This window comes from Chanodichthys erythropterus, chromosome 8, assembly GCF_024489055.1.
Source record: "Chanodichthys erythropterus isolate Z2021 chromosome 8, ASM2448905v1, whole genome shotgun sequence".
NCBI lineage: Eukaryota > Metazoa > Chordata > Actinopteri > Cypriniformes > Xenocyprididae > Chanodichthys > Chanodichthys erythropterus.
In genome coordinates, this window is record NC_090228.1 from 33,503,464 (window position 1) to 33,529,728 (window position 26,265).

A 26,265-nucleotide genomic window follows, 5' to 3' on the forward strand; every position below is an offset into this window, starting at 1 on the left:
GTGTCTCTGGAGTCTTGAGAACCTCACCATGCAGGCTGGCAGTTGTGCGTAAAGATGCATTTTAGACACCACTAACCAAACCTCACAAAGAGAAACAAGCTTTGCAGCTTGGGTCATTTTAATACCCTGCATCTCACTTCCCATTATTCAAGCCCAAATCATCACCCACCAGCTCCTTGCTGACGTCACAGTCTTGTTGGAACGTGGTGGCCATTCACAATCCATCCAGAAATCCATCCATTTAGACCATCCATTGTAGTACATCATTATTCAGTGAATAAAACTATTTAAAAATGAGTCATGTATTTCTACACGCACTGTAAATGTTTCTCTTTGTGAGGTTTGGTTTGGAGTGGCTGAAATGCATCTTTACGCACAACTGCCAGCCTGCATGGAGAGCTTCTTGAGACTCCAGAGACACCAGCAGCTTCAAATACTTGTTTGCTGCTCAACACTGGCTTTTTTATAGCTGCCCTTTTAATACAATACATTTTTTTGACAGAAACTTTCATTAACAAGCCTTTATCTGACCGAGTTCTGCTGTGCTCTAAATCACTCACAAATCGTATGATAATTCGATAATCTCCATTCAGTTTCACTCAATATTAGTTGTTTTCATGCCTTTTGCACAACATTGCACCATTTCATGCTTTTCATCTTCAGAAAGATCTTTCTTCCTCCTCATATTGCATGAGAACTGTGACTTGCTTAATAATGTGGAACAACCTCTAAGTAGGGTTTCCATAGACCTGGCAAATTATTTTGTCTGAGATTGATACCAGTTATCTAAAAAGACATGGATAAAAAAACGAACAAACATTTTCTTAGAAAAACTAAAATCTAAATGTTTATTCTACTGAAAACGTACTTATATGTCACTTGCATAATAATTTGGAACGCAGTGTAGACAGTAAGATCAGTGTGTGTTTGTGAATCATGATGAGTGATTATCTGTGCTTTTCTCAAACTCTGTTTGTGTTGATGGAAATCAGTCATTCAGTTCTTATTGTAGTGTCACATAAATCATTTTTATTATTACTGTCAAAATTACTGTTCTATTGAAATAATCACACACAGTATTCTTTTAAAATGTAACATTAAATAAAATGTAATTTGTTGTAAAATTGATAAATATCAGTTTATTGATAAATGTAAAATATATAAGTCCAGATCGTCTGCTCATACTGTAAACTCCTGATCAGTGAAAGTATGAGCACAATTATTCTAATCTAATCCAGTTTACTTTAAATAAACCTCCTACTCAGCTGAATTTACAGACCTGATGCCCTGACAACTCAGAGAAAAGATAAATACAACAAGGATTGAGTCAATCATCATCAGTTCAATCCAGATAACTCAGAAATATATTAAATGAAAGAGGGAAATTTTTAAGATGAACTCTGAAATCAGTCCAGATGAATCTCATCATTACTGTAAATGTCAGAATTGTTGTTTCTTTGTTCAGTGGTTCATGCTGGTTGTCCTGATCTGGAAAGTATCCTGACATGACCATGTTTTTCTACATATCAACTGTGGTAATGCCATGCTCTGAATTCATCATGTAGTGTTGTGGTGAATAATGTCAGTGTTTTCTTTCTATATCTATATCAAAAAATAAATAACCAAAATATCAACATTGTGATATATTGTTAGTTATCATTATTTGAATTAAAATGTCTTAAATGCCGCTGATGTACGAGTTTTATGGGTCACACACACACAAAAAGTATGAGATGTATCGGCCTAAAAACCACGTCAGCCCAAAAACCACATCAGCCCAGAGGGAAAAATGCCTGGGGCCTGATGTATAAACGTTGCGTACGCACAAAATGGGCATAGAAATATGCGTACGCATTTTTCCACGCACATATCGGGTTTTATAAAAAATAAACTTGGCGTAAATAAGTACGCACTCTTTTAGAAGAGTATGTGTTTTGGCGACACCAACTGGCCCAAATAGCAATAACTATTTAAAATGAAAAACTTCTAAATTATCCTATTACATCACCCAATAAATCAAATTGCATCAACCTGAATTATCATTATCAGCATTCTTAACCAGGTGCAAATACTTAGAATTTACTAATTTTTTTTAATGAATGGGCTATAAAAAGCTATGTGCGTATATAACATATCATCATAATGGATGCTCTAGCGCTGTTAGAAGACCTTACCAATGACGCTCTACGGAGGGAGCGTGTTTTCAGAGACCGTGAAGATTTCCTTGCTCATGATGATGATTGGCTCATGAGCCGATTTCGATTCCCAAGAGCCATCCTCTTGGAATTGTGTTCTGAATTACGGCCAGTATTGGAAAGACCCTCGCGGAGAAACCACACACTGTGTATTCCTGTACAAGTATTGAGCACATTAGGCCACTTGGCCACTGGTACTTTCCAGCGAGAGTTGGCAGACCGATCGGGTATGTCACAGTCATCCCTGAGCCGTGTCATGCCATATGTATGGGATGCCATAGTGGGGATGGCACCCCGATACATCCATTTTCCTTACACGCAAGCTGAACAGGCCAACATCAAAATGCAATTTGCAGCAACCGCCGGTTTCCCCAATGTAATCGGTGCTATTGACTGCACTCATGTTGCAATAAAGGCACCATCTGAGAATGAGTTTGCTTTTGTTAACCGAAAACATTTTCATTCTTTGAACGTGCAGATCATATGTAATGTGCATATGTCTCTGACAAATGTAGTTGCGAGATGGCCTGGGTCAACTCATGATTCCTACATTTTGTCCAACAGCAGTGTAGAGAACAGACTGCAAACAGGAGCTGTGCGTGATGGATGGCTTCTTGGTAAGTTGGCAGGAATGCGCATGTAATTGTAATTGAGTAATGATGCAAATGTGTTTAAAACATATCTTTTAAAATGTTTTTTCTTTTAGGTATGATTATAATCTCCAATGATAAACAAACCCACACTTATTTTAATATTTTTTAAAGCAAAATTTCACATTAATCAATGCAAATTTTCAGGAAACAAAACATGTTTTATAGCATTTAAAAATTAAGTGAAATGTTATATTGAATCAATATTGCCCTGGAAAAAACAAAAAGCTATCTGTAGGCTATTTTACAAGCATGTACTTTCTTTAAAGTATTCTTATAATATTGTTTATAATTGTTACCTCTGTCTAGTACTTGAAATGTTATATTAATTGTCCTATTGTATTTACATTCATTGTTTTGTTATATTTTCTTTAAAAAAATTTGTAAATGTTTTACCTTTCAGGAGACAGTGGTTATCCCCTTAGAACGTGGCTGCTAACTCCACTAACTAGACCCCAAACCGAACAAGAACGGCGTTATAACGAGAAGCATTGCCGGACGCGTTCAGTGGTCGAATGCACTATTGGTCTGCTAAAAGGACGCTGGAGGTGCTTGGATAGGTCTGGTGGCACAGTATTGTACAGCCCTACAAAGGTTTGCCGCATTGTGGTGGCTTGCGCAGTGTTGCACAACATTGCTCAAAAGAATGGTATACTTGTTCCATCGAACGCCCATACTGAAGATAATGAACCCGACCCTGGCCCTCCTAATGCAGTGCATAATGCTATGGCAATACAGCGGTGTATAAATGTAATAAATGGAATGCACTGGATTGCACACAGGATGGGGTTGCTTGGGCATTTGATGATGGCGGCACACTGGATGCCAGTGGTGGCACACAAGATGCCGGTGGTGGCACACAGGATGGTGGTGGTGGCACACAGGATGGTGGTGGAGGCACACAGGATGCCGGTGGCGGTGGCACGTAGGATCTAAGCCTACATCCCTTGTCTACCCCACTTGGACCACTCACCGGGCTTGAAGGCATTCCAGGATTAACTGTTAATTTAATCATTAAAAAACGTTTAATTAAATAAAGGTTGTATTGCATATCTGTAAATGTGTGAAATAAAATGTGCACTTGATGACTTGCTTTTGTCTTTTTAAGTTACATTTTTAGCATATGAATAAACAGGAAAATCGACTATTTTAATAAACGTATATATCTTAAGGGCAGCTGCATCTATTGCTAGATTTGTCACTTGGATATTTTGGGACTTTCTACTTCCATAGAATTTGAATTGGTTGATTTAAATTATCCACAACAAAAAGGCAGAATTTTAAACAGATGAAAAATGTACATAATGTGTAGATAAATCAATTACTTACCATCGTCACCGCAAATCACATCCGTATCACCTTGGAATTCTGAAAGAACTCCACTTAATCCTGTTTCCCCTATAATCGCACCCACCCTTGCATCAAAGGCTGAGAGGTCAGTGATTCCTTGACCACCACCAGTTGTTACGACACTGCGCCTGTGTGCACATATTCTTTTTTTTACGACTACTTTTAAGTCAGACCATTTTTGTTTTTGTCTCTTGGACTGTGCGAGGCACCGAGGTAACAGCATTGACTATTTCTGTTACTTGCTCCCATTCTAATATCTTTCTTTTATTTGAAATGCCTGCAGAGATCCCACCAAATAAAACTTTTTTTCGGCCCTCCACCTCAGACAGCAGTACCTCCATCTCGCAGTCGGTGAAGTTTCTTTTTTTTTGCTTTTCGTTTCTGTTCTTCCATTTTTAGCCAAACAGATCAATAACAATTATCGGTCGTATTAATATGCAGGGAGATCATACATATTCAAAATAGGTGGTCTTAACCTCCAAATATGGTTATTTCGGGAGGAGATTGGGGTAAGCTATAAGCACGTGCACCTGCGCACAATATTCAGATAATTGTGATTTATAAAGTGAACGTTGCGCAGGTTCTGGTGTACGTACGGTTTTATAAATCTGAAAACTTTTGTGCGTACACAAATTCTGCCTTATGTGCGTACGCACACTTTAAGGATGAAATCTACGCAAAGTTTTATAAATGAGGCCCCTGGTCTGCCAGATGGCCAGTCCGCCCCTAATAATTCAACGGCCCATCATCAATTATTCCTTACTTAAACAATTTAATAATAAATTAAAATGGAATTTATACTTGTATGATGCTGTAGCAACATTGGACCAGTGGTTTGGAAAATAACTGGCGCCATCTTCTGGGAAGATGCGGTTATTCATTTGGCACAACCCTCAGTGCATTATGGGTATTCTCTAGCTGTTAAGTGTACATCAGTTGTAAACTTGTTATTGCGGTGCATTATGGGATTGAATGAGTGTACTCTGAAGTACACTCACTCTGAAGACCTTGATGAGCTGGTTCATGAGTGTTTGATTAGGGTTTATGTTTGTTTTTGAGTGTGGATTGAAGAAAAAAGAGTTTTCGCATTTTAACATAAAAAAAAAGAATTTTAACATAAGCCATCAACAACAGAAAATGGGAAAAAGCACTAAAATCCACACAGTTGGGAGGGGTAGAACATGTTGGCAGCCAGCAACCCACAGAAAAATAGGTCTAGAAGTCCAAAAGCAATAGACTCAAGTTCCAGGATCTGCACTGACATAATAACTAACTAGCAAATAGTTGCACCATCAAGAAGAGCAGAGACAAATGATTAAGTGAAACAGAAGAAGATACATACTCCTCTATTGTACCCAGCAGCTGAGAAGAGACCTAGAGGGGACTTGCCAATGGCCGGGAACCAAGGCATGAACATAAGCAGGTAACAAAGTGTGGTTGATTCTAGACTTAATAAGAACAATCCAGTTCATAGCAAATTAAGGCCCACATTTTTTCTTACCATTTCTCAGCTTTTGCCTTCTGAAGCGAGAGTGTGTCAAATGGTCATGGAGTAACATGCTAGGGTCAGACGTTTGGGTCAGCTCTGCTTGTATCTATCTTTTGTTTTGTTTGTTTTGCATTGTCTCTTGCAGTGAATTTCATCCTTATTTTTTCTGATTATTGATTTTGATATTTGTATTTGGCAAACTATCTGTTTAATTAGGCAAACTCCCTTTCCTATTGCAGAGATATGATATGATGTTGTTCTGTGTCCACGTTCAAATTTTGAGTGATCAGAAGGCAAACATTCTTCATATAATGGGTCTCATTCACTAATAATTGCCTACACTATTTGTATTTATACTTGCATTTGAACTTCTCATGAAAGTTCTTTTGCCTCTTTTATGTATGCACATGCTTTCCACAACACAGCACTTGTCCCGAGAAACGTATAAAGTATGTCACAAAAAAAAAGAACTTTACCGATAATGAAGGGGAGATATTGCTGTCGAAGGTGGAAGCCAGAAAACGTGCGCCCACAGGTGTAACAGGTACAGGTAAAACAGAAGCACATGATTTAGTAGCTCAGGCCAGTAATGTGGTTACACCATCGATTGGGGCAGTTGCATGTTTGATATGAAGTTTGGTGCAAAAAGAAGAATTTCTTTAAAGAACTTCAGATGGAGGGCAGGGGCCCTCCATCTGGGATAGAATATCCCTCAAAATGGGATAGTCTAGCCTATGAAGGACTGTTCTTGTCACCTAGCAACTGTGAACAGCTGCCCTTGATGAGTGGCAGTAACATCTGTACTGTCTAAAAACCAAAACAGGGTTCACAAACTGCCTAAATGTGTTCACCATGGTCAATTTCTGTATATAATAGAGTATAAACTATATATAATCACATCTCAAAAGTGTAATTTGTCACCAGTGCACAATGAATTCTGGGGTAGGCAAGGCTGCAAAGGATCCATCTGTTGTATCCTTAATTTCACAGGAAATCAAGGACACATTTGAAGGAACCTTTCAAATTTGGACAGCCTCCTCATGCCACTGTGACGCAGTTGGTGTTACATATGCTAAGAGCATATGGAGGAATGTCTCTGTTTTGTGTGTTTTTTCCTTTGGATCTGCTGTCTGTCTTTCTCCACCAAAGATGATGCCCTCTTGATTCACATCGCTAATCACCTTACGTCGCCCTCTTTAAATACCCAGATCTGATGAAAAGATCACTACAATAATGGGCAGTACGGAGTAGATCTGGGTATTTAAAGAGGGCGCCGTAAGGTGATTAGCGATGTGAATCAAGAGGGCATCATCTTTGGTGGAGAAAGACAGACAGCAGATATATATATATATCTTGCATTTAAATTATACAGTGATAATACTATCCTTACTACTAGTGATATTAAACACATTTTAGGCTTATTATTAAGAAATATGCATTGTGCAATAAAGAAGAACTGCAAATAAAGTTTCATTAAAATATTTGTGTCAGTATGTCTGTAAATAGTCAACATTTGGAGTGGATCAAAACCTTCATCAAAGTTGTCCTAAAACCTTCTTCTTAGGACAACTTTGAACTTTTCTGATCCACTTCAGATGCTGATTACTGTATATTAATGTGTTTTTAGTTAGTGTGAAATGAATGTAGGCCTATTTTAAAACACATTTTGGTAGGGTTTTTTCACTAGGCAGACTCTGCATCCATTGCCTCTGACATGATTTTTCACAGTCACGCACCTAGCTCTGAAACTCTTAAGGAAATCCAGAGTTACATAAACTCATAATTATGAGTTGTGCTGATGTTCATGTGCATTTTAACTCATAAATACATTCTTTCTGACATGACTTGAAAACACTTTAACTGCTGAAGCTAAACCTTGACCCCCATTGGCCTGCCCCAACGTCCTACTATTGGTTGAACCACAATGATTGATATGTTTTGAACATGCCATAAAGCCAATGCCATCACACTCACCAACAATCGGTTTTGCTGTACTTTTGCTAAACAACCGAACTCGCTGGAGTGCACACTATTGGGAATCTGTGTTGCAGATTTTGGCACATTTGTCAGAAGGAAACTCTAGAAAGTCATTGTAGCTAAAGACACAAGTCTCACCATGTATTTCAAATCCGAGAATGATCAAATTATTTTTAGATGATGCTATATAATCTTTTAGGTGAGACTTTCTTTTTGTGCCAACCACAGAAAACATGAGGTATAAACTGAAACATCTAGTTTGTTTCTGCTAATTGGCTGTAAGGGCAGAATTTTCAAACCCAACTTTTGCCTACAGCTCAGAAAGCTCAGTAATCATGAGAAATTTGCAAATAAAATGATTTCATTGGTTACATTTTTAAGTAATTTATTTATGTTGAATACTATATTGACCTGTTATGATAAAATGTCCAATTCAATGAACAGCATTTGAGTTCTACTTGATTAGTATAAAAATAGTATTGGCCTAGATAAAAGTTTACAGGAAATGTGTTTTGAGTTGCAAAAAATAATCATAAATAAGTTTTATAATTATGACCTTTACCTTATTTAATCAATTGCTCACACTTTGAATATCAGGTAGGCTATTGTTTAATTTAATTCAATAGCACTTTTCACAATTTTGCATGGTTGCAAACAGAAAAACATGTACCTGATCAGAAGTTTTATTACATTAGTGTATTCCTAATGAACTTCGGTGCACCTACTGTAATACACTTTTCGCATTAATGCTACTTTAACGGCCCTTATTTGCACTTTGAAATATGGACTGCAGCCCTTTGGGCTGTCAAAATATTAAATATTATTAAATTAATTATTAAACTGATCCTGAGTATTTTATATTTAGATTGGAATTGGCAATGCTGTAATCCTTGGAGCGGGAGTCCTTTCACAGCTGCTAGATCTATTTTTTATGGTCTGTCCTTCTGTCAGGGTTGCTGGTTGCAGCACAAAGGAAAGTGGTCAGGATCTAGATGCAGCACCTTCTTTTTATTAAAAAACTCTATTTTGCGCTATTCAGAGGCAAATTCTGAGTCAATACATGCATTCATCGTCTCAATCGTGTATTTATTGTCTTGAAAAGTGTTTTGAATAGCCATAGTTAGCAATCTCTGTCCTCTGTTAGTTCGGTTAGTTCCTGGATTGCCTATTCTTCTTTAGCATTGGCTTTTGTGGACTAAAAGTGCACAGAGCACCCTCCGGCTGCAAGTATGAATTGAAAACACAGTATCCAGCGTTCACAGTGACGACAATAAATAATGAATAAATACTCCTCTGTATAGAAAATTGACATAAACATGAGAATCCATCAATATTTACCCAAATGTGCATGCTTTTAAGCTAAAGCCTATATGAAATGCCATAGAGGTAACATAATTGTTCAGACACTTTGCATCACAGAAATACATTATATTTTAAAGAATATAATAGAATACCATTATTTTAAATTGCAATAACATTTCACAGTATTGCTGTTTTTTCTGTATGTTTGATTTACACCATGATGAGATTTGAATCATGATCACAGAGGGTTTTTTCATAGCCTACCTGACTGAAAGACCTCATTAATATGCAAGTCATTTCAGGTCATTATTATGTGATTCTTTTGTCTTCTCAGGTGAGAATCACCCATTATACATGAGGGTTCACGCCTCCACTCATACTGTGTTTCTTGACCAAAGATGTTTTAGAAAATTTAAATCTCTCTATTGTTTTATATGAACAAGCAGGCAGCATAATTTTTTACCTCATTTTGAAGCAAAAACTCTAGTCTACAACCTCAAATACCCAGACGTCTTGTGAACAAAGATTTAATATATATATTTTGGCTTTATTTCAGTGACTTAAGTTTTTTGTTTTTTCAGTAACCAAGCATAAACGTTATTCCTTCAAAAACACAAACATGTACATACATGTTCCTCACATATTATTGTAGCCTAGTTTGTGCTGAATACAGTGTAATGACACTTTTTCCATTAATAAGTTTATGAACAACTGAAAAAAGCACAAATGTGAGGGCATGTCAAAACTTCTCCAGGGTCCCAAAAATCCTCAGACCCCTGAGGGTTAAAGCATTGATCATTGTAGCCAATCACAGACATGAACATAATTGCCAATCAGAGGTGTTTAAGAATCTGCTCAACAGCGCTTAAAGCGTCACATTTTTTAAATTTTAGTATTGACTTGGTATCGAAGTCGATACTTTTGACAACATTACTCCTTGCTTTAAACTGTAGAAATGGTTTAATAAATATATAAAAAATATGTATTTATGGTAAATGTGTATTTATGTCCCACGGTCTGGATGGAACTATTTTAATACCACGGTTTGCTCTGCAATTTATTCTGATTCATCAACTGTCATAGCTGGTTGCGGTAGTAAGCGCACAAAGATAGAGAAACTCAAGAAAGCAGTCTAATAATAATCTAACACAGAAAGGCACTGGGAGTTAACACAACCATAAAAAGATGACAATCTTTTGACAATCACAAACAATGAACTCAAGAAACACAGGGCTTAAATACTTAAAGTAATTGTTAACATACTACAAAACACTTGCACAGAATGATTAGCTGATTCATAACTGGGAGACAAACTAGAACCAATGCAGACATAAAAACAGAACAGCCATGTGAAATCAACACAGTTTCACTGATGATCCAGGACCAACCCTAAATCCAGGATAGAGAGGTTGAGTGAATGTGGTCTGGACTGTGTGGATGAGGTTCATTGTGTCTCCAGAGACACTGTAGAAGGACAGAGTTCCTGCACTGTGATCCACATACACTCCTATTCTACTGCTGATGGACTCTACAGCAAGGAGTTTAGTCTCTGTCTTATTGTGTCTGAATAAGTAACTGGAGGAAGAGCAAAACAAACCCCAGGACTGATCATTACGTCCAAACAAACGCTCATTACCCCGTCCCTTCCTGCTGATTCTCTTGTATGACACTGATATAAACACACCAAACACACCATCACTGCTCCACTCAATCTCCCAGTAACAGTGTCCACACACTCTCTCTCTACACAACACCTGAAGATACACATCAAATCTGTCTGGATGATCAGGATACGAATGCTCTGTGAAAGTGCCAGTAATCACTCTGTTCCTCTCAGAGAGACGGAGACGTTTATGTGCTGTGTTCAGATCCAGAGTGAGGTGATGGGAATCTGAAGGAGATAAAACACATCAGAATCAGGAATTATGAATCTGATCTTTTAATGTAGCTGAAATCTTTGTTCAGTATTTCAGCAGTGTTTCAGTACAGTTCACCAGATATCCTGTGCAAATCATTTTTCACTTTCAAAATGGAACTCCTGCTGCTTCCCCTAGAGGGTGCTATGGGGAATGCATCTGGCATGACCGGTGTCTGAAGCATAAGTGAAAACACAACAATGAACTTGACATTGGCAAGCTGCAGCCTATGACGTCATTACTGGAGTGGCCATGAGTATAAAAGGGCACCTGTGGAATACGTCATCATCCTTCTTGTATTCAGGAGACTGTATGCACATGAGTGAGTTGCGCACACATTTAGCCCTTGAAGGACCTATATGTGCACATTGAAAGTATTTCTCAATGAAAAGCTCTGTTCGCTTGTCCCTCGAGGGATGTGGAACGATGTTGAAATATCGAATTGAGCGGAAAGCTGTCTTCTCTTTGAGCAAGCTGGATGCACTAGATATGATGTATTCACAAGACTAGAAGAGACAGTTAAAGAGCTTTTTCTTTTCTGCTATCTCCTGAGGGAGAGTAGTTAGTGTTGCACAAGGGTGTTCGCCTCTAGAGGGAGTTTAAGGCACTCATAGTGACACATTTGTGTCTGTTCTCATATGGTTCTTTTCTGTAATGGGTTCCACCTGGGCTTGACTCTCTCTTAAGGGATGAGAGTTGAGAGTTGAACACCATGGGTCGAGTCCTGTGGTCGGCATTACGGTGAGGCAGTTTTGATTGTGGGGGTTGAAGGAAAAGCATGGATGAGTCAAACAGTAAGTTTTCCTTTTTTGGCTCCTCTTGTTGACTTAACACCCTGGGGTCAGCGATCATGCCAGCGATGGTAAAGATCTTGTAAAGATCTTGTATTGACAATGCAAGAGATGAGGAGTCTGTGAAGTTTCCTCCAGCACATCCCAAAGACTTTCACTGAGGTTAACCCTCTTGAGTCAGAAAACCCGTTGGAGCGTTTTGTAGGATTTTTTTCACATTGCAGCAAAACAGACTTAAAATACTCCGTCAGTTTTTGTTATAGAGACAGAAGTAATATATAAATTGAAACTATAGAATGTCTTATTTTATTTGTGTACACTTAGAGTAAAAACAAAATGTTGTGCTTTTTGCAAAATAAAGAAAACTAACATGACATGATCTGTCGTCTCCCTCTGAACAAAGTCCAAAAATGAACTGTAACTTAGTGAATACTAATGACACAAAAATGAGACTTATGTCTTAAGAAACATTGAAATGTGAGGTTTTAAATCATATAAGTCAAACTGAAAACAAAAATTCTCTGTTTATGTCATATGTATGAAAAGAGAGACGTGTCAGACGTCCGTGAGTCAGCTCATTATCCACTAATGCAGCCACGCCCACAGAGCCAGCGCTATTCAGACATGAATTCTGAGGCAATACATGTATACATCGTTGCAATCATGTATTTATTATCTTCAGAAGTGTCTATCTGCATGTTATAGCCATGATTATAAAGATCTCTGAAAACCTCTGTTAGTTCCTGGAATGTCACATGGTATGCCTGTTCTTCACTGAGTCATTTGTGGACTAAAGGTGTACAGAGCACCCTCCGGCTGCAAGTATGAGATGAAATCACAGTATCGAGCGCTCATAGTTATTACAATAAATATCGAATAAATATTACTCCTCTGTATAGAAAATTGACATAAACATATGAGAATCCATCAATATTTCTCCAAATGTGCATGCTTTTAAGCTAAAAGGCTATATGAAATGCCACAGAGGTAGGAATGTTCAGACGCTTTGCATCACAGAAATACGTTATATTTTACTGTATATTAAAATAGAAAAACATTATTTTAAATTGTAATAAAATTTCACAGTATTGCTGTTTTTCTGTATTTTTTGATATACAGCATGATGAGCATGAGACTTCTTTTAGAAACATTATAATAGTAATGCGTTCAATCTTTTGACTGGTACTGTAATTTAACATAGGCCTATACAAAATTTTCTTCACATGATGTGCAATTATACGTGCATGCATGAGATCACAAAAATCATGTTTTCTGTCAAGAGTGGACATTATATTAACGTTAATACAGCTGACAGAGGGTTTTTTTCACATAGCCTACCTGACTGAAAGGGCTCATTATTATGCGGGCTTTGTCTTCTCAGGTGTGAATTACAGCATTATTCATGAAGATTCACACCTCCATATATACTGTGTGTCTTGACAAAAAGTGTCTTACAAAATTTAAATATTGTTTTATATGAACGAGTAGGCAGGCTTATTTTACATTATTTTTTACCTCCAATGCCCAGAAGTCTTGTGAACACAGATTTAATATTATTTTTTGGCCTTATTTCAGTGACTTAAGTTTTTGTTTTTTCAATAACCACGCAGAAATGTTCCCTCAAAAACACAAACGTACATACATGTTCCTCACATATTATTGTAGCCTAGTTTGTGCTGAATACAGTGTAGTGACACCTTTTCCATTAATATGTTTATGAACAACTGAAAAAAGCACAAATGTCAAGGTATGTCAAAACTTCTCCAGGGCCCCAAATCAGACTCCAGAGGATTAAGGTCAGGACTCAGAGGTGCCAATTCATGTGTGAAAATAATTCTTCATGCTCCCTCCCAACCATTCTTTCACAATTTTAACCCTGATGAATCTTGGCGTTGTCATCCTGGAATATGGCCATGATACATCATGATACATGATTGTTTAAGAAATAAAAAGCTACACACTCCATATTTTAGGGTTAAAAGAATGGTTGCCGAGAATATAACATGCTACAAACATAATAATCACTGCAATAATGATCTATTCATAGACTATTAAGTGTTTGTCTATTAAAATCCAAACAGCAACATTTTTTTTGGCCGGACAGTGTATGTCTACATAATGCTTGGAATGTTTACTTTTAAATGAAGTCAAATCAAAACCAAATAATTCTCAGTTTATGTAATCCATTTGAAACCAAGGAGAGGTACAATCTTCTCATTTTACTCCATTATCTGCAATGAGCTAAGAGTGCCACACCCCTGGTCATGGGAGACATTTGACTCTCGAGGTAGGGGGGCAAAATATATATATATATATATATATATATATATTTTTTTTTTGCAGGTACAAAACATCTTTTTGTACCTGCATCAGCAAATTATTTGCAGAAATGTAAAGCAAACAAGTTTAAGTTTGCTTGTTGCTTATTTACTAATTTAATAAATCAACTAATTTTATTATGACATGGACGATATGTGAATCAGTGTCCATCATTTTGCGAGCAACTGGTGATAAAGAAAAATGCCACATCGCAATATTGAAAATATTTCAATTTTAAACCATGAAGGCAAGCCAGTGGATATCACACAAACAATGTGCAAACTTTTCGTGAGAGTTATGCAGGTGAAGAAGTCTCAAACAGCAGTCCATTATTCACTACAGAAACTGAAAGTAAAAACTGACGAACTTTTGGCATCTGACAGCATCTAACGGCACATATTCTCTTAGAGACAATTAGAGATGAATCTAATTTATTTTCTTAATATTTCTCTTGTGGCCCATAGTGAGAAAAAAAAAATAGTATTTTTCGTGAATCGAGAAGTATTTTGTGTTAAACATGTTGTTTTTTAAATGAGGAGTAAGCTTTTTATCCTCGCAGCGCATCACCTTTTCCTCTGAGGAAGATGTTCCTCTGACGAAGAACGGTTGCATTTTGAAAAGTGAACTGACCCTGCAGAGGAAATAAGTTCTAGAGCCCTGTATTACTGCCCGACTTATTTACGCCCCTAAAGCCAGGCTTCGGGCCAATTTTCACATCATAGCTCGCAGGCGGGCTGGGCTTCAGGACTGTTTTAAGCTTCTCCTCCTTTAATATTTCAGATTTTTGAATATTTTAACATAATTCATCCATTAATAAAAAGAAACCAAGAGAAGCTGATGATGGTAAAACAAGCATATAGACATAGTGTTGTGCTGGTGGAAACAACACGCGACCATGCTACCGCAACTGTCAAGACTAGCTCACACTGTGTTTAGTGTAGCAGCGAGTGCACATTCGGTGCAGCTTAGTGGTTGAAATTTTTAGTCTTTCAAGAGATTCATTCATTTTGAGTTTGTTCAGCAAAATAATTTGTTTAGATTTGTTCACTGATTTGTTCAGTGACCATTTCCTCATATAACATAAATACGCCAGCAGATGGCGAAAAAGAGTGTCTTATGTGTTATGTCTTAATTTAATGAACATATTTACTTGTTACAAAAAAACCTTTTGATTAAAATGTGCCAAGACCCAACTCATTAAAGAAATAAAATAAGTTTAATAAGTGGTTTAGATGACCAAAGCACAAGGCTTTCTTGCTAAATTAACATTTTAATTGTTTCGTCAGACATTTACACATTCATAACTCTGGGATTATGTTAAACGTGGAGCTCTGTATGTTAAAAATGAATATATTAACAAGAGTAGCCCAACAGTAGCCCACCTATAACTGCGCTTTGTATCCTCTTTCTGTTGAACGAGATTGACACATAATGACCAACCTACCTGGTACACTCTCATTCATTTCATCCACAAACGAGATGTAGCCTACCAGTTCATTCAATTCATTCACGAACAAGATCTTTCTCTTGTTCAGACTCAAAACAGCGACTGGGTCAGTGATGGGTGTATTCATTCAGTAAATCACACCAATTACATGCCCCTTCACAGCCCAAACTGAATGCTATTTGCTGACGTGACGCAAATGAGATCTACCATACTGTCACATTTTTTATTTGTTTTGTTTTTAGAGAAGTGCATGACTTGACTTAAACGTAATTTAGTCATTTTATTTAAAAGAAGAAAACTGTTAAAACATAAAACTACGATAATAATAAAAAAATAAATACAAAATGCACACAAAAACAGTTCTTACGGTACTCTACAGTAATCATTTAACCATCAGCTTGCGTTATTACACCGTTTTCAATGGTGACACATACAATGGTTTTTCATTAAAATGTAGGCAGATCAAATACATAAGGGACTCATCCTTTCAGCATGGAGATATGGTTATTTCGTTCCTCATAGTGAGTTCCCTTTCGAAAGGGAATGTCTCAGCTTACACATGTAACCATTGTTCCCTGAGAAGGGGAACAAGATGCTGCATCCCTTTGCAATGTTTCAGGTAATCCTATGCATGTCTCCTTCAGACATTACGTGTATGGTGTATTTAACAGGTACCAATTTATACTCATGGTTACACCAGTAGTGACGTCATAGACTGCCGCCTGCCAATGTCAAGTTCATCATCATGTTTACACTCATGCTTCAGACACCGGTCACGCCAGAGGCATTCCCCATAGCACCCTCTAGAAGACGCAGCACAGATGTTTTCTTTCTCCTTCTACAGGAAGAACATGAACACACTCAGTGAGGTTTTCTGCTTGTTTTCTTAATGACTTACATTGTAGGAAGTCGGTCCTGGGACCAATGTTGGTAAAGGTGACTGTGAAAATCAACAGACATGAAGAGTGTGATTATCATGTCATGATCCATTTATCCATTTCTAAGACAGTTCTAACATTATGTTTTATATGATATGAGATGATGAAGGATCATTTCTGACAGCAGATGAATCTCCATTGGCCTCATGTATAGAACTTTACAGAGATTTCATCCTGGCAATGTAAGTGTAACACAAAATTATCAGGTTTATAAAACCATGCATTCTTCAGCACCTGAGCCTTTTCTAAAACCCAGTCAGCGGAAGATTGTGAATTCATGCTTCTCCACCCTGTCCCCTCCCCGAAATAACCATATATACCATTATACCATTATAAACATATATTTCTTTATGTAAAGCACTTTGAATTACCATTGTGTATGAAATGTGCTATACAAATAAAATTGCCTTGCCATATAGAGCTTACAACACTTAGTTTTACTATGCATATCTTCATCTGCATATCATTTCCATATGCATGTTTCCATCCACAAGATACCATTAATGGTACAAGACATTAGGAAAAAATGAGATAAAGTAAAAACTTTGTTGGAGAAGGGAGCCATAGAATGTGTACTTCCTCCTGACAGAGAAACTGGTTTCTACAGCCGTTATGTTATAATTTCAAAGAAGGACAGGGGATTGCATCCCATTTTGGATCTGCGTCATCTGAATTAGTCAGTTATGAAGCTCAAGTTCATGATGTTAACCTTGAGACAAATTGTGTCACAGATCAGGTCCAAGGACTGGTTTTTCATGATAGATCTCAAGGATGCATACTTCCATGTATCCATCGTTCCTCAACACAGGAAGTTCCTGAGGTTCGCTTTCAGGGTCGAAGCGTACCAATATCGAGTTCTTCCGTTTGGCCTAGCTCTATCACCCTGCACTTTCACCAAATGCGTGGATGCAGTGCTAGCACGTTGCATCTACAAGGCATCTGCATTCTGAACTACATCGACGAATGACTGATTTTAGCTCAGTCACATCAGCAACCAGTTCGGCATTGAGATGTCGTTCTCACTTACATGAAAAGGTTGAGGTTAAATGCCAAAAAAGTGTACTTTCTCCTGCATAGAGAAACACTTTTCTGGGCATAGTATGGGGTTCTGTTGTGATGCAGGCACATCTTTCTCCTGCACCCATAGGTTCAATCCGTAATTCTACCATAAAGTGGATAAAGCTAGGACAGTCACTCACTGTGAAACAGTTCCAGAGACTGTTAGATGGCAGGGGGTTTTCCACTCAGGGGAACTGTGGAACCTGTGGGCTTGGCCTCTGAGGAGGCCCAGCTCATGGATACTGGTCTCTCAACAGAGGTTGTTAAGACCATCCTCCACTCCAGAGCTCCCTCCATGATGAAATCGTATGCCTTGAAGTAGAGAGTTTTCATTTTGTGGTGCAGTGGTCATCAGTTGGACCTAGTTAACTGCCCATTTGGTACAGTGCTGGAGTTTCTGCAAAAGCGATTCACTGCAGGGTTGTCCCCATCCACTTTAAAGGTCTATGTGGTGGCCATAGCTACTTACCACATTCCTCTGGGTGGTATATCTTTAGGGAGAGACCCACTGGTTAAACGTTTCCTCCGTGGGACCCTGAGGCTGAGGCCTGCAGTACGAACCAGAGTACCGGCATGGAATTTGGCCGTGGTGCTCCAAGGCCTTTCCCCGGCTCCCTTTGAACCTATTGAAGAGATTCCAGTCAAGTTCCTGACTCTGAAGACGTTGTTCCTCTTAGCTGTTACTTCTCTTAAAAGAATAAGAGATCTACAAGCTTTGTTGGTTGCCCTGCCATGCTTGGAATTTGCGACTCGTATGGTAAAGGCATTCCTTCACCCCAGACCGGGTTACGTTCCTAAGGTCCCCAGTAATGTGGCAAGATCTATTGTGCTGCAAGCTTTCTGTCCTCCTCCCTTTGGGGATCCAGACCAGGAAATAAACAATCTGCTATGCCCTGTTCAGGCATTGGATGCTTATGTCCACAGAGCTGTCCTGTGGCGTAAATCGGAACAATTGTTCATCTGTTTTGGGTCTCCTCGCAAAGGGTCCCCAGCATCTAAACAGAGGATGAGCAAGTGGATATTTGAGGCTATTTCACTTGCTTACGAGTCGGCCCGGCAGCCTTCCCCTATATCAGTCCAAGCCCACTTTACTAGAAGTATGGCTGCCTCTAAAGCTCTCTTGTCCGGAGTGTCTCTTCAAGATGTTTCAACATCTCAATTACAACTGTAACCTAGGTTCCTTGAAAAGGGAACAAGACTTTGCGTAGACCTGCCATACTTCCAGCATGCTTGTCAACTTACTGCAGACTTTAAAGCTAACGTTTCACTGTTTGAACATACAATATAGTTTCCTGGTCATGACGTTACCCGCTTCTGACGTCTCATCACACCTTTGGACTGATTTCACATGTGATTCATGACACAATCACACAGAGCCTTCCCACAACATCATTTTCGATGGAGGGTCTCATTCCCTCTTCAGGGAACCTAGGTTACAGTTGTAACCGAAAAGTTTATTTTTTATAAATCCTGATATGTGCGTGTAAAATACTTATACATCAAGATTTACACATTAGGCTCCAAGACTTTACCTCTGTCAGAGAACTTCTTGAGCTCCTCTTTGCAGAAATCCTCCAGTTTGTCTCTCAGTTGATGGACAGATTCTGTCACGTCATCAAAAGAGGAGAGAGAACTGAAGGGATCGTCATTTATGTCTGTAGATTCAGGAGGAGCTGAGAGAGACTGGAAACTCTACAGAAAACAGAAATCAAAGATCATCACCTCCACACTTCAGCCAATAACCTGCACTACTGTCAGATTTGAGCAGCTCTTGTTGATCTTTAGTAACTCTCCTCAATCCTGCACTTTCACATCATCAGCTTCATTCTTCTCATATTCATTATATCATGTTAGAGCTATAAGTTCAAGTGTTTGACACTGACACCATATGTGAACTTTTTAAACACTTGATGATCAAACATCTTGCAAAAACATAAATGTAACAGATCAAGTGCATCAAGTGAATCACATGGCAGGGTTGCATAGTTTGATCAGGAAAAGCAGTTCAAAGGCAAAGAGTAGACTGGCCATGATTTATATCTTTTGAGCAGTTAGTGGCTCTACAAATCACAAGGACTCCTTGGACACAAACCCAAGGTCAGGTGTTGTGGTTTAAATACACTGAACCATCGCTAATATACAGCCTCACTTCCTGTTTGAGGACTTCACTGTAAAATTCCTTAATGTGTTACTGGCAAATTGTTATTAAAATTATAAAATGTTTCAACAGGTTTGAAGATTATCTGATTTTGGTAAACAAAAGATTGTAAAAAGATAAGTAAAGAGATGATGGGTAAACTAGGTTAAGCTGGCACAATCAGGTTCACGTTTAAATATTAGTGAAGTTTTGAGCTGTTTCTGTCTGGAAGGTCAATATTTTTTTCAGAAAAATGTTTCCTAAGAGATTTTCCAGAGCTGAACCGCATTTCTAAGTGTGTCTCTTTCAAAAGAAGATGATCAGATGAGAGTCTGACTGATGATTATATAATAACCGAACACACAGATCAACATTTCAGTCAATGGCTCATTCTGCTCTCATGAAATGTTTCTCTGTGAGTCTCTTGCTCAAGTCCACTATGATCCTGTTCTTCTAGATCTCTGTTACCTGCAGGAAATGGATGTGATCTTGTGTGTTTAAAAGCTGCTCCAGCTCAGCATCTCTCCTCCTCAGATCATTGATCTCCTGCTCCAGTTGCTCCAGTCGTCCTTCAGCTTGACTCACTGCAGTCTTTTCCTGATCTCTGATCCACTGTGTGACCTCAGAGCGGCTTCTCTCAATGGAGCGGATGAGCTCAGTGAAGATCCTCTCACTGTCCTCCACTGCTGTTTCTACAGAGCGCTGTTAGGACACACATCACAATCACACAGTGGCTTCAGTGAGTCCTGACTGAGACTTCTCAAACTTCTCTTCTTCTCCAGACTCACCTTATGAGACTCCACAGCCTCTGTCAGCTGCTGAAGATCTTTCTCTCTCTGCTGGATCCTCTGCTGAAATGACCTCTGTGTGTTCTTCAACTGGTGCTAAAGGACAAACCAATAACAGGAGAAACATCACAAAAATCATCAAGTAGACAAATATGAATCCAATATCAGTGAAGTGGTTAGAATGAGGAGTTAAAGATCTTGCCTAGTAAGGTTATAAGTTCATTCACAAGTGCTAGCCTTTCCTGCTAAATAATCCTGCTAAAACCAGCCTAAGCTGGTTGGCTGGTCTTAGATGGTTTAAGCTGGATGTAGCTGGTTTTAGCTGGTCTCCCAGCCTGGGTTATGGACAGATGGACAGATATCTGTCTTCTATAGATAGACAGATATATATCATATGTGTTCCTCAGAAAAAAGAAAGCCATGCCCGTTTGGACTAAAAGGAGTAAATGATGAATGTACTTTTTTTTTTTCTTGGTGAACTACTGGTTTAAATGGGTCCTATTATGCTTGTGTCCATGATCATCTTTCTTTAGTGTGTAATGTTGCTGTTTGAGCATGAAAAGCTCTGCACAGCACAAAGTCCCTCCAGCGGGAGTTATTCTCTATAACAACATTAAGGTCCTTTCACACTGGACGCGATTTTGACACGCAAAGGTTTTGTTTTTTGATCAGCTGTTTGTGTAATGAGTGCTTCCACACCGAACGCGAATTTGCTGCTGCTAAAAAACAACGCTTATTTTTTTCGCTTCAATGTCGATTTTTTTTCACATTCGAGGCGACAGAAAAGGCTTCAACCAATCAAATACAAGGAAACAAAGGTGATGTCACAGCAACAATGACGGATCATCTGATAGCTTGTGTGTCGACGCATTTACAATAGAAAACTACCTTGTGAATGTTTATTTAAACTATATGTCTAGTAGTTAAACTTCTATCTGTAGTCCATAGGCATACAATTTCCCCATTGTGGGACAAATAAAGGTTTTCTTATCTTAGACAGAAGCCTATTTAGCCTGGGCTACTCGCAGTTTATGTGAGTGGGTTTCTTTTCTATAAACAAAATGTCCATTAGATGTCATTAGCTATTCAATCAACATTAACCTTTGACAGGTATCGCATTTCTCACAAGATTACAGCTCCTGTGGGAGTACATGCAAATCGCTGTAGGCTATAGACAAGGATAACAACTTCTGAGGTAAAACTTGTTGATTTTTTTTTTAAACCTAAATTGTGTCCGTGACTATGGAAAGTGAATGAGTTGTTGTTGAGACTGGGTGCACCCAAAAACTTCTTGTCGGTCTTTGAAAAAAAATGAAAAGCTCATCTTCACTGGATGATGACGTGCCTGTGTTGTTTGTCCTGAGCAGTTAAACTGAGCAACCTTTCCAACAGGATGAAGATTATTTTGTTGAAATATATATATATATATATATATATATATATATATATATATATATATTATATTTTTTTTTTTTTTTTTTTTCATTCAGCTGTCACCGCGAATGTTTTGGAATCTTTCAGAGCACAAACGTCGCAAATTCGCGTTGCGGCTGATGTGAATGGTTTTGACGCAAACTATTCGCACTCGAACTATTAGCTTTTTCGTTTCGCTTTTCCGTTACCCGTCCGGTGTGAAAGGGCCTTTACTGTTTCTGAAGTCCCTGAAATGCCTCCATTGTAGTCTTGAGTTTTTTTATGCCAGGTTTACACTACAGGACTTTAAACATTGGCAGATCGCTGTGCTGTTCATGACTACATTGCATCACTACATGACTTGCTGTGGAGTCTTGAATTCTTTGTGTTCACACTACGTGACACTACATAATTGATCCACAACAGTTACATGCAACATGAGCTGACAACAACTCGGTCACCCAATGACTTTCTTTGAAAATGGATATTTTTAATTAAATTTAATTAAAATTAAATGAACCCATTCACACATAAGTTTAAAATATTCTGGCTGACCTCCCAGAGTTAAGGCCACTATTAGAATAGTTTCCTTTATTGATTCCATACGCGTCATGATTGTGACATGCCGTGGCCACACTGTATGATAGATGTATCGCTTTTCTCACCATGTCATCAACTATCTGATATTGCGATTCTCATATATTTGCAAGTGAGTGTTTTTTCATTTAAAAAAAAACCTACATCATGATCTTGATCTTAATCTATAACGCGAGATGGGTGCCGCCTTGTTTGTTTGTGCTTTGTTTGCGCTTTAGTTCAAAGAGTCCTGTCAGTTGAATTTATGGGCTACAGCACATAAATTCATCCAATTGTACCGAAATACATGTGACCGGTGAACTGGGAGAAGAATAGTGAGCTTTATTGTTACTTACACAATGTGTATCTGATATGAACAAACGTCAGCAAATTATAGGCAATTTGAATGGATCACAGCCCGACCTATCAGCGAGCTTGTTAACCTGCAAATCAGCTCAAATCAAGCATATATAAGCAGCAGTCACTACACCGCCCAGTGACTTGTGATATTTTAGAAATAAAAGGCATTTTTTCCTACCCTGATTTTAGCCCTCTGATTTGAACGCTCTTTTAAGGGGCGTGTCTGCTGTGAGACTTCAGTGTAAATGCCCACTGCTGTGAACAGCTTTGCATTTGAAATAGCATTGTGATGAGCATTATATCCGATCACAGACATGAATGCAGTGATCTTGTGATTGCAACTCCATTTCTGCACACTAACGAATGCTTTCATAACTAACAGTGCAAACACAGTGTAAATAAGAGATTCAGTGATTATTACGGGAGTTTTGGCAAAAGCCCGGACCCACTGATAAACTTGCACTGTTTGATTGACAGCTCCAGTGATTGTAAAAGGAGCATACTTTGATCGCTTTCTATTTATAATTTATTCAGAGTTTAAATAACAGATTTAACAAAAAATCCACAGTGAAATGTACTGCATAAAAAATAAATAATGGTCAACTGAGACATTGACATTGTTGAAAATAAATAAACCACATTCTTTGCATTAGGATCCTTTGGAATGTGTTATTTTTAGTCCAGTAAGTGATCCTGTGCTCTTCTCACTTCCTCATCTCACTAATGCCAGTGGGTGGGGCCAAAGTTGCAATTGTGAAGTAGGTGTTGATTTTCTTCTGCAGAGGCGCCTTTCAACTACTGTATAGGCACATTCCAGGATGAGTCGGTCGCTGGGCTTGGTAACAATAAAAGCTGTTTTTTGACTAACAAATACGTATTCAGTTCTAAAACTTACAGGATATTTTTTATAGTAGGATGGCCACTTATATCAAAAGCTCAAGGAAAATTTGTTTTCTCAGTTCATGACCCCTTTAAGACAAAGTAACATTTCTGACACATGCTCTAAGCAATAGACTAATCACAACAGAACGGCTGACCAATCAGAGCAGACTCAATCAGAATTTTCAGAAGGTGGGTTTTAAAGAAACTGAAACAAAAACAGTGTTCAGAGAGAGAGTGAAAATAGACATTAAATGATGTAAATGTATTCTAGTAGACCCCATGAATAAATGTATGAACCTATAAATGAGCATAATGGGACCCCTTTAAGATCATACCTGTTTCTCTGTCCTCTGTGCTGCAGCTGATACAGTGTCGTGGTTTTTATGTTCATCTATACACAGCACACATATACACTTCTGATCAGTGTGGCAGAAAACCTCAAGGATCTTGTCGTGTTTCTGGCAGATCATCTCCTGCAGTCGTCCAGTGGCTTCAGTCAGATTGTGTCTCTTTCTTTTAAAGAAATTCTCATGTTGATCAAGGTGATCCTGACAGTAAGAGTTCAGACACACCAGACAGGACTTGAGGGCTTTGTATTTTCTTCCAGTACAGACGTCACACTGCACATCTCCAGCTCCAGCGTAACAGTCAGCAGGAAGTTTTCTCTTCTTCAGTTTCTCCACCACTTCAGCCAGCATGGTGTTTTTTGCTAAAGCAGGTCTTGGACTGAAGGTCTGTCTGCACTGAGGGCAGCTGTAGACTCTCATCTGATCCTCCTGATCCCAGCAGCCTGTAATACAGATCTTACAGTAACTGTGTCCACAGGGAATGGCCACTGGATCCTTCAGGACTTCCTGACACACTGGACACAGGAACTCATCCTGAGAAAATCTGGCTACTGCCATTTTACTGCAAGAATACAAAGACACAAACACACAACAGCTCAAGTACACTTCAGTTTCAGTTTCTCTGAACTAAAACTTTTCCTGGTTGTGTGTTTGAGTGACGTGTGCAAAACAGCCGTGTCTGTAAAGCAGTGTGATGACGTGTGATGGTAATAATGGTCCCATACAGGAAAAAAAATAGCTTAGTCACAATAACACTTCAGTGCAATGGTGTTCATTGACAGTCTTTGTGATCCAATAGTCTCACAATTGTGCACAAAATATTTTCAAGGTGAGGGGGAACATGAATATATACGGTGCACAGCATAAATGAGTACACCCCCTCTGAACAAATATAAAAGATGTATTTTCTTTGTGATCACTAATACAATTCATGGAAAGATGGAAAAACTAAAATGTATACATAATGAAAACTGAGAAATATATCATTAATAGCCTTAAAATAAGTAAATTAGCCAATTTTGTTTAAATTAAGGATTTCAGAAATGAGTACACCCTAGATTTAATTCAACAAATGTATAATATTCTAGCACTTTTTATGCCCTCCATAATTTTGAATATACTGCTCTGACCCTTCATGGCAGGAAGTGTACAAGTTCATGACAAACTGTAACATCTGTCCTGTTTATCTCCTGGATGATGAGCTCCTTAAATGCAATGATCTTTAACGGGGAGTGTTGCTCAACTTGTCTCTACAGAATCCCTCACATGCGCTGTTAAGATGTTAAGTGTTAAGATTGAGTGCAATACATGTCCACAGAAGGTTTGGGATGTATTGGACGGGACAACAGAGTTGGAGATCCACATGCAGGCTTTAATTACAGGATAGTGTAGTCGTACAGGCAGTAGGTCATACAGGCAAAAGAGTAATCCAAACACAGGCTAAGGCAGGCAGCAAACGATCATCAAACAAGAAAACAGTCCAGGGTCAAAACACAGGCAAGGCTAGGCAAAGACGAGGAACATGGAGAAAAGGTAGAACAAAGGTTAATGAGTAGAAGGAAGCAGCAGTGGGCAGAAACGTGACAGAAGGAGTGGCTTCCAGACACCTGTAAATCTTGGAGGGAGGTGGAGCAGAGGCGGAACAGGGGGCGGGATGGAGGGCCAGGTCCATGGAAAGGAAGACGGCCTGGAAACTGAAACATGGCAGACGACCAGGGCGAAGAAGGCTGGACAGACGATCAGGGCAACAGACTTGAAGACCCCCACGGCGGGGAAGATGACCACCACTGTAGCTCAGACGAGCTTGAAGACCCCCATGGCGGAGCAGCCGACTACCATTGCAGCTCAGATTGGTTTGAAGACCTCCATGGCGGAACAGATGACCACCACTGCAGCTCAGGTAGCACTGGGAACCAACATGGCTGAACAGGAGAAACTGAAACATGAAGCACAGAGAGGTTAAGATTGGCCACCAGGGCCATGACAGTACAGGCCGGGAGCTCAGAAAAGCCCTCCAGGGCTCTGACTGGAACGTCCTCACTGGTCATGTAGCGGAGAGCAGACAGTTCAGGAACAACCTCTGCGGTTGCATCGAGACAAACAGACAGTTCAGTTACGACCTCTGTGGTCATGTCGAGGCAGACCGGAAACTCAGAGATGACCTCCGTGGTCGTGTCGAGGCAAACAGTAAACTCAGGGACGACCTCCGTGATCGTGTCAAAGCAGACAGGAAACTCAGGGACGACCTCCATGGTCGCATCAGGGCAGGAAGAGAACTCATCTCCATGGTAATATCAGGGCAGACCGGGAACTCAGGGGTCACAAGGCT

At 38.9% G+C, this 26,265-nt stretch overlaps 1 protein-coding gene across 2 annotated transcripts; it reads right to left on the reverse strand.

Moving 5' to 3' along the window:
• Positions 1-8,671: 8,671 nt before the first annotated feature.
• On the reverse strand, positions 8,672-24,675 carry LOC137024793 (tripartite motif-containing protein 16-like). Of its 2 annotated transcripts, XM_067392674.1 has the most exons (6): positions 23,925-24,675; positions 20,359-20,454; positions 20,039-20,272; positions 18,966-19,125; positions 16,335-16,376; positions 8,672-10,854 (listed from the first exon to the last, which is right to left on the reverse strand). In XM_067392674.1, exons 1-6 carry the CDS (start codon positions 24,492-24,494, stop codon positions 10,319-10,321), a joined length of 1,638 nt encoding a protein of 545 aa, XP_067248775.1. In that variant the 5' UTR covers positions 24,495-24,675; the 3' UTR covers positions 8,672-10,318. The 2 variants fall into 2 exon arrangements, with proteins under 2 accessions (XP_067248775.1, XP_067248776.1); XM_067392675.1 differs by lacking the exon at positions 16,335-16,376.
• Between the last annotated feature and the right edge of the window lie 1,590 nt (positions 24,676-26,265).

Coding starts and splice junctions, on each gene's coding strand:
- LOC137024793 (XM_067392674.1), bottom strand. CDS start 24,494: ATGGCAGTAGCCAGATTTTCTCAGGATGAGTTCCTGTGTCCAGTGTGT. Junction 20,273..20,358: donor AGGCTGTGGAGTCTCATAAG/GTGAGTCTGGAG, acceptor GTGTCCTAACAG/CGCTCTGTAGAAACAGCAGT. Junction 16,377..18,965: donor CAAGAAGTTCTCTGACAGAG/GTAAAGTCTTGG, acceptor TGATTTTCACAG/TCACCTTTACCAACATTGGT.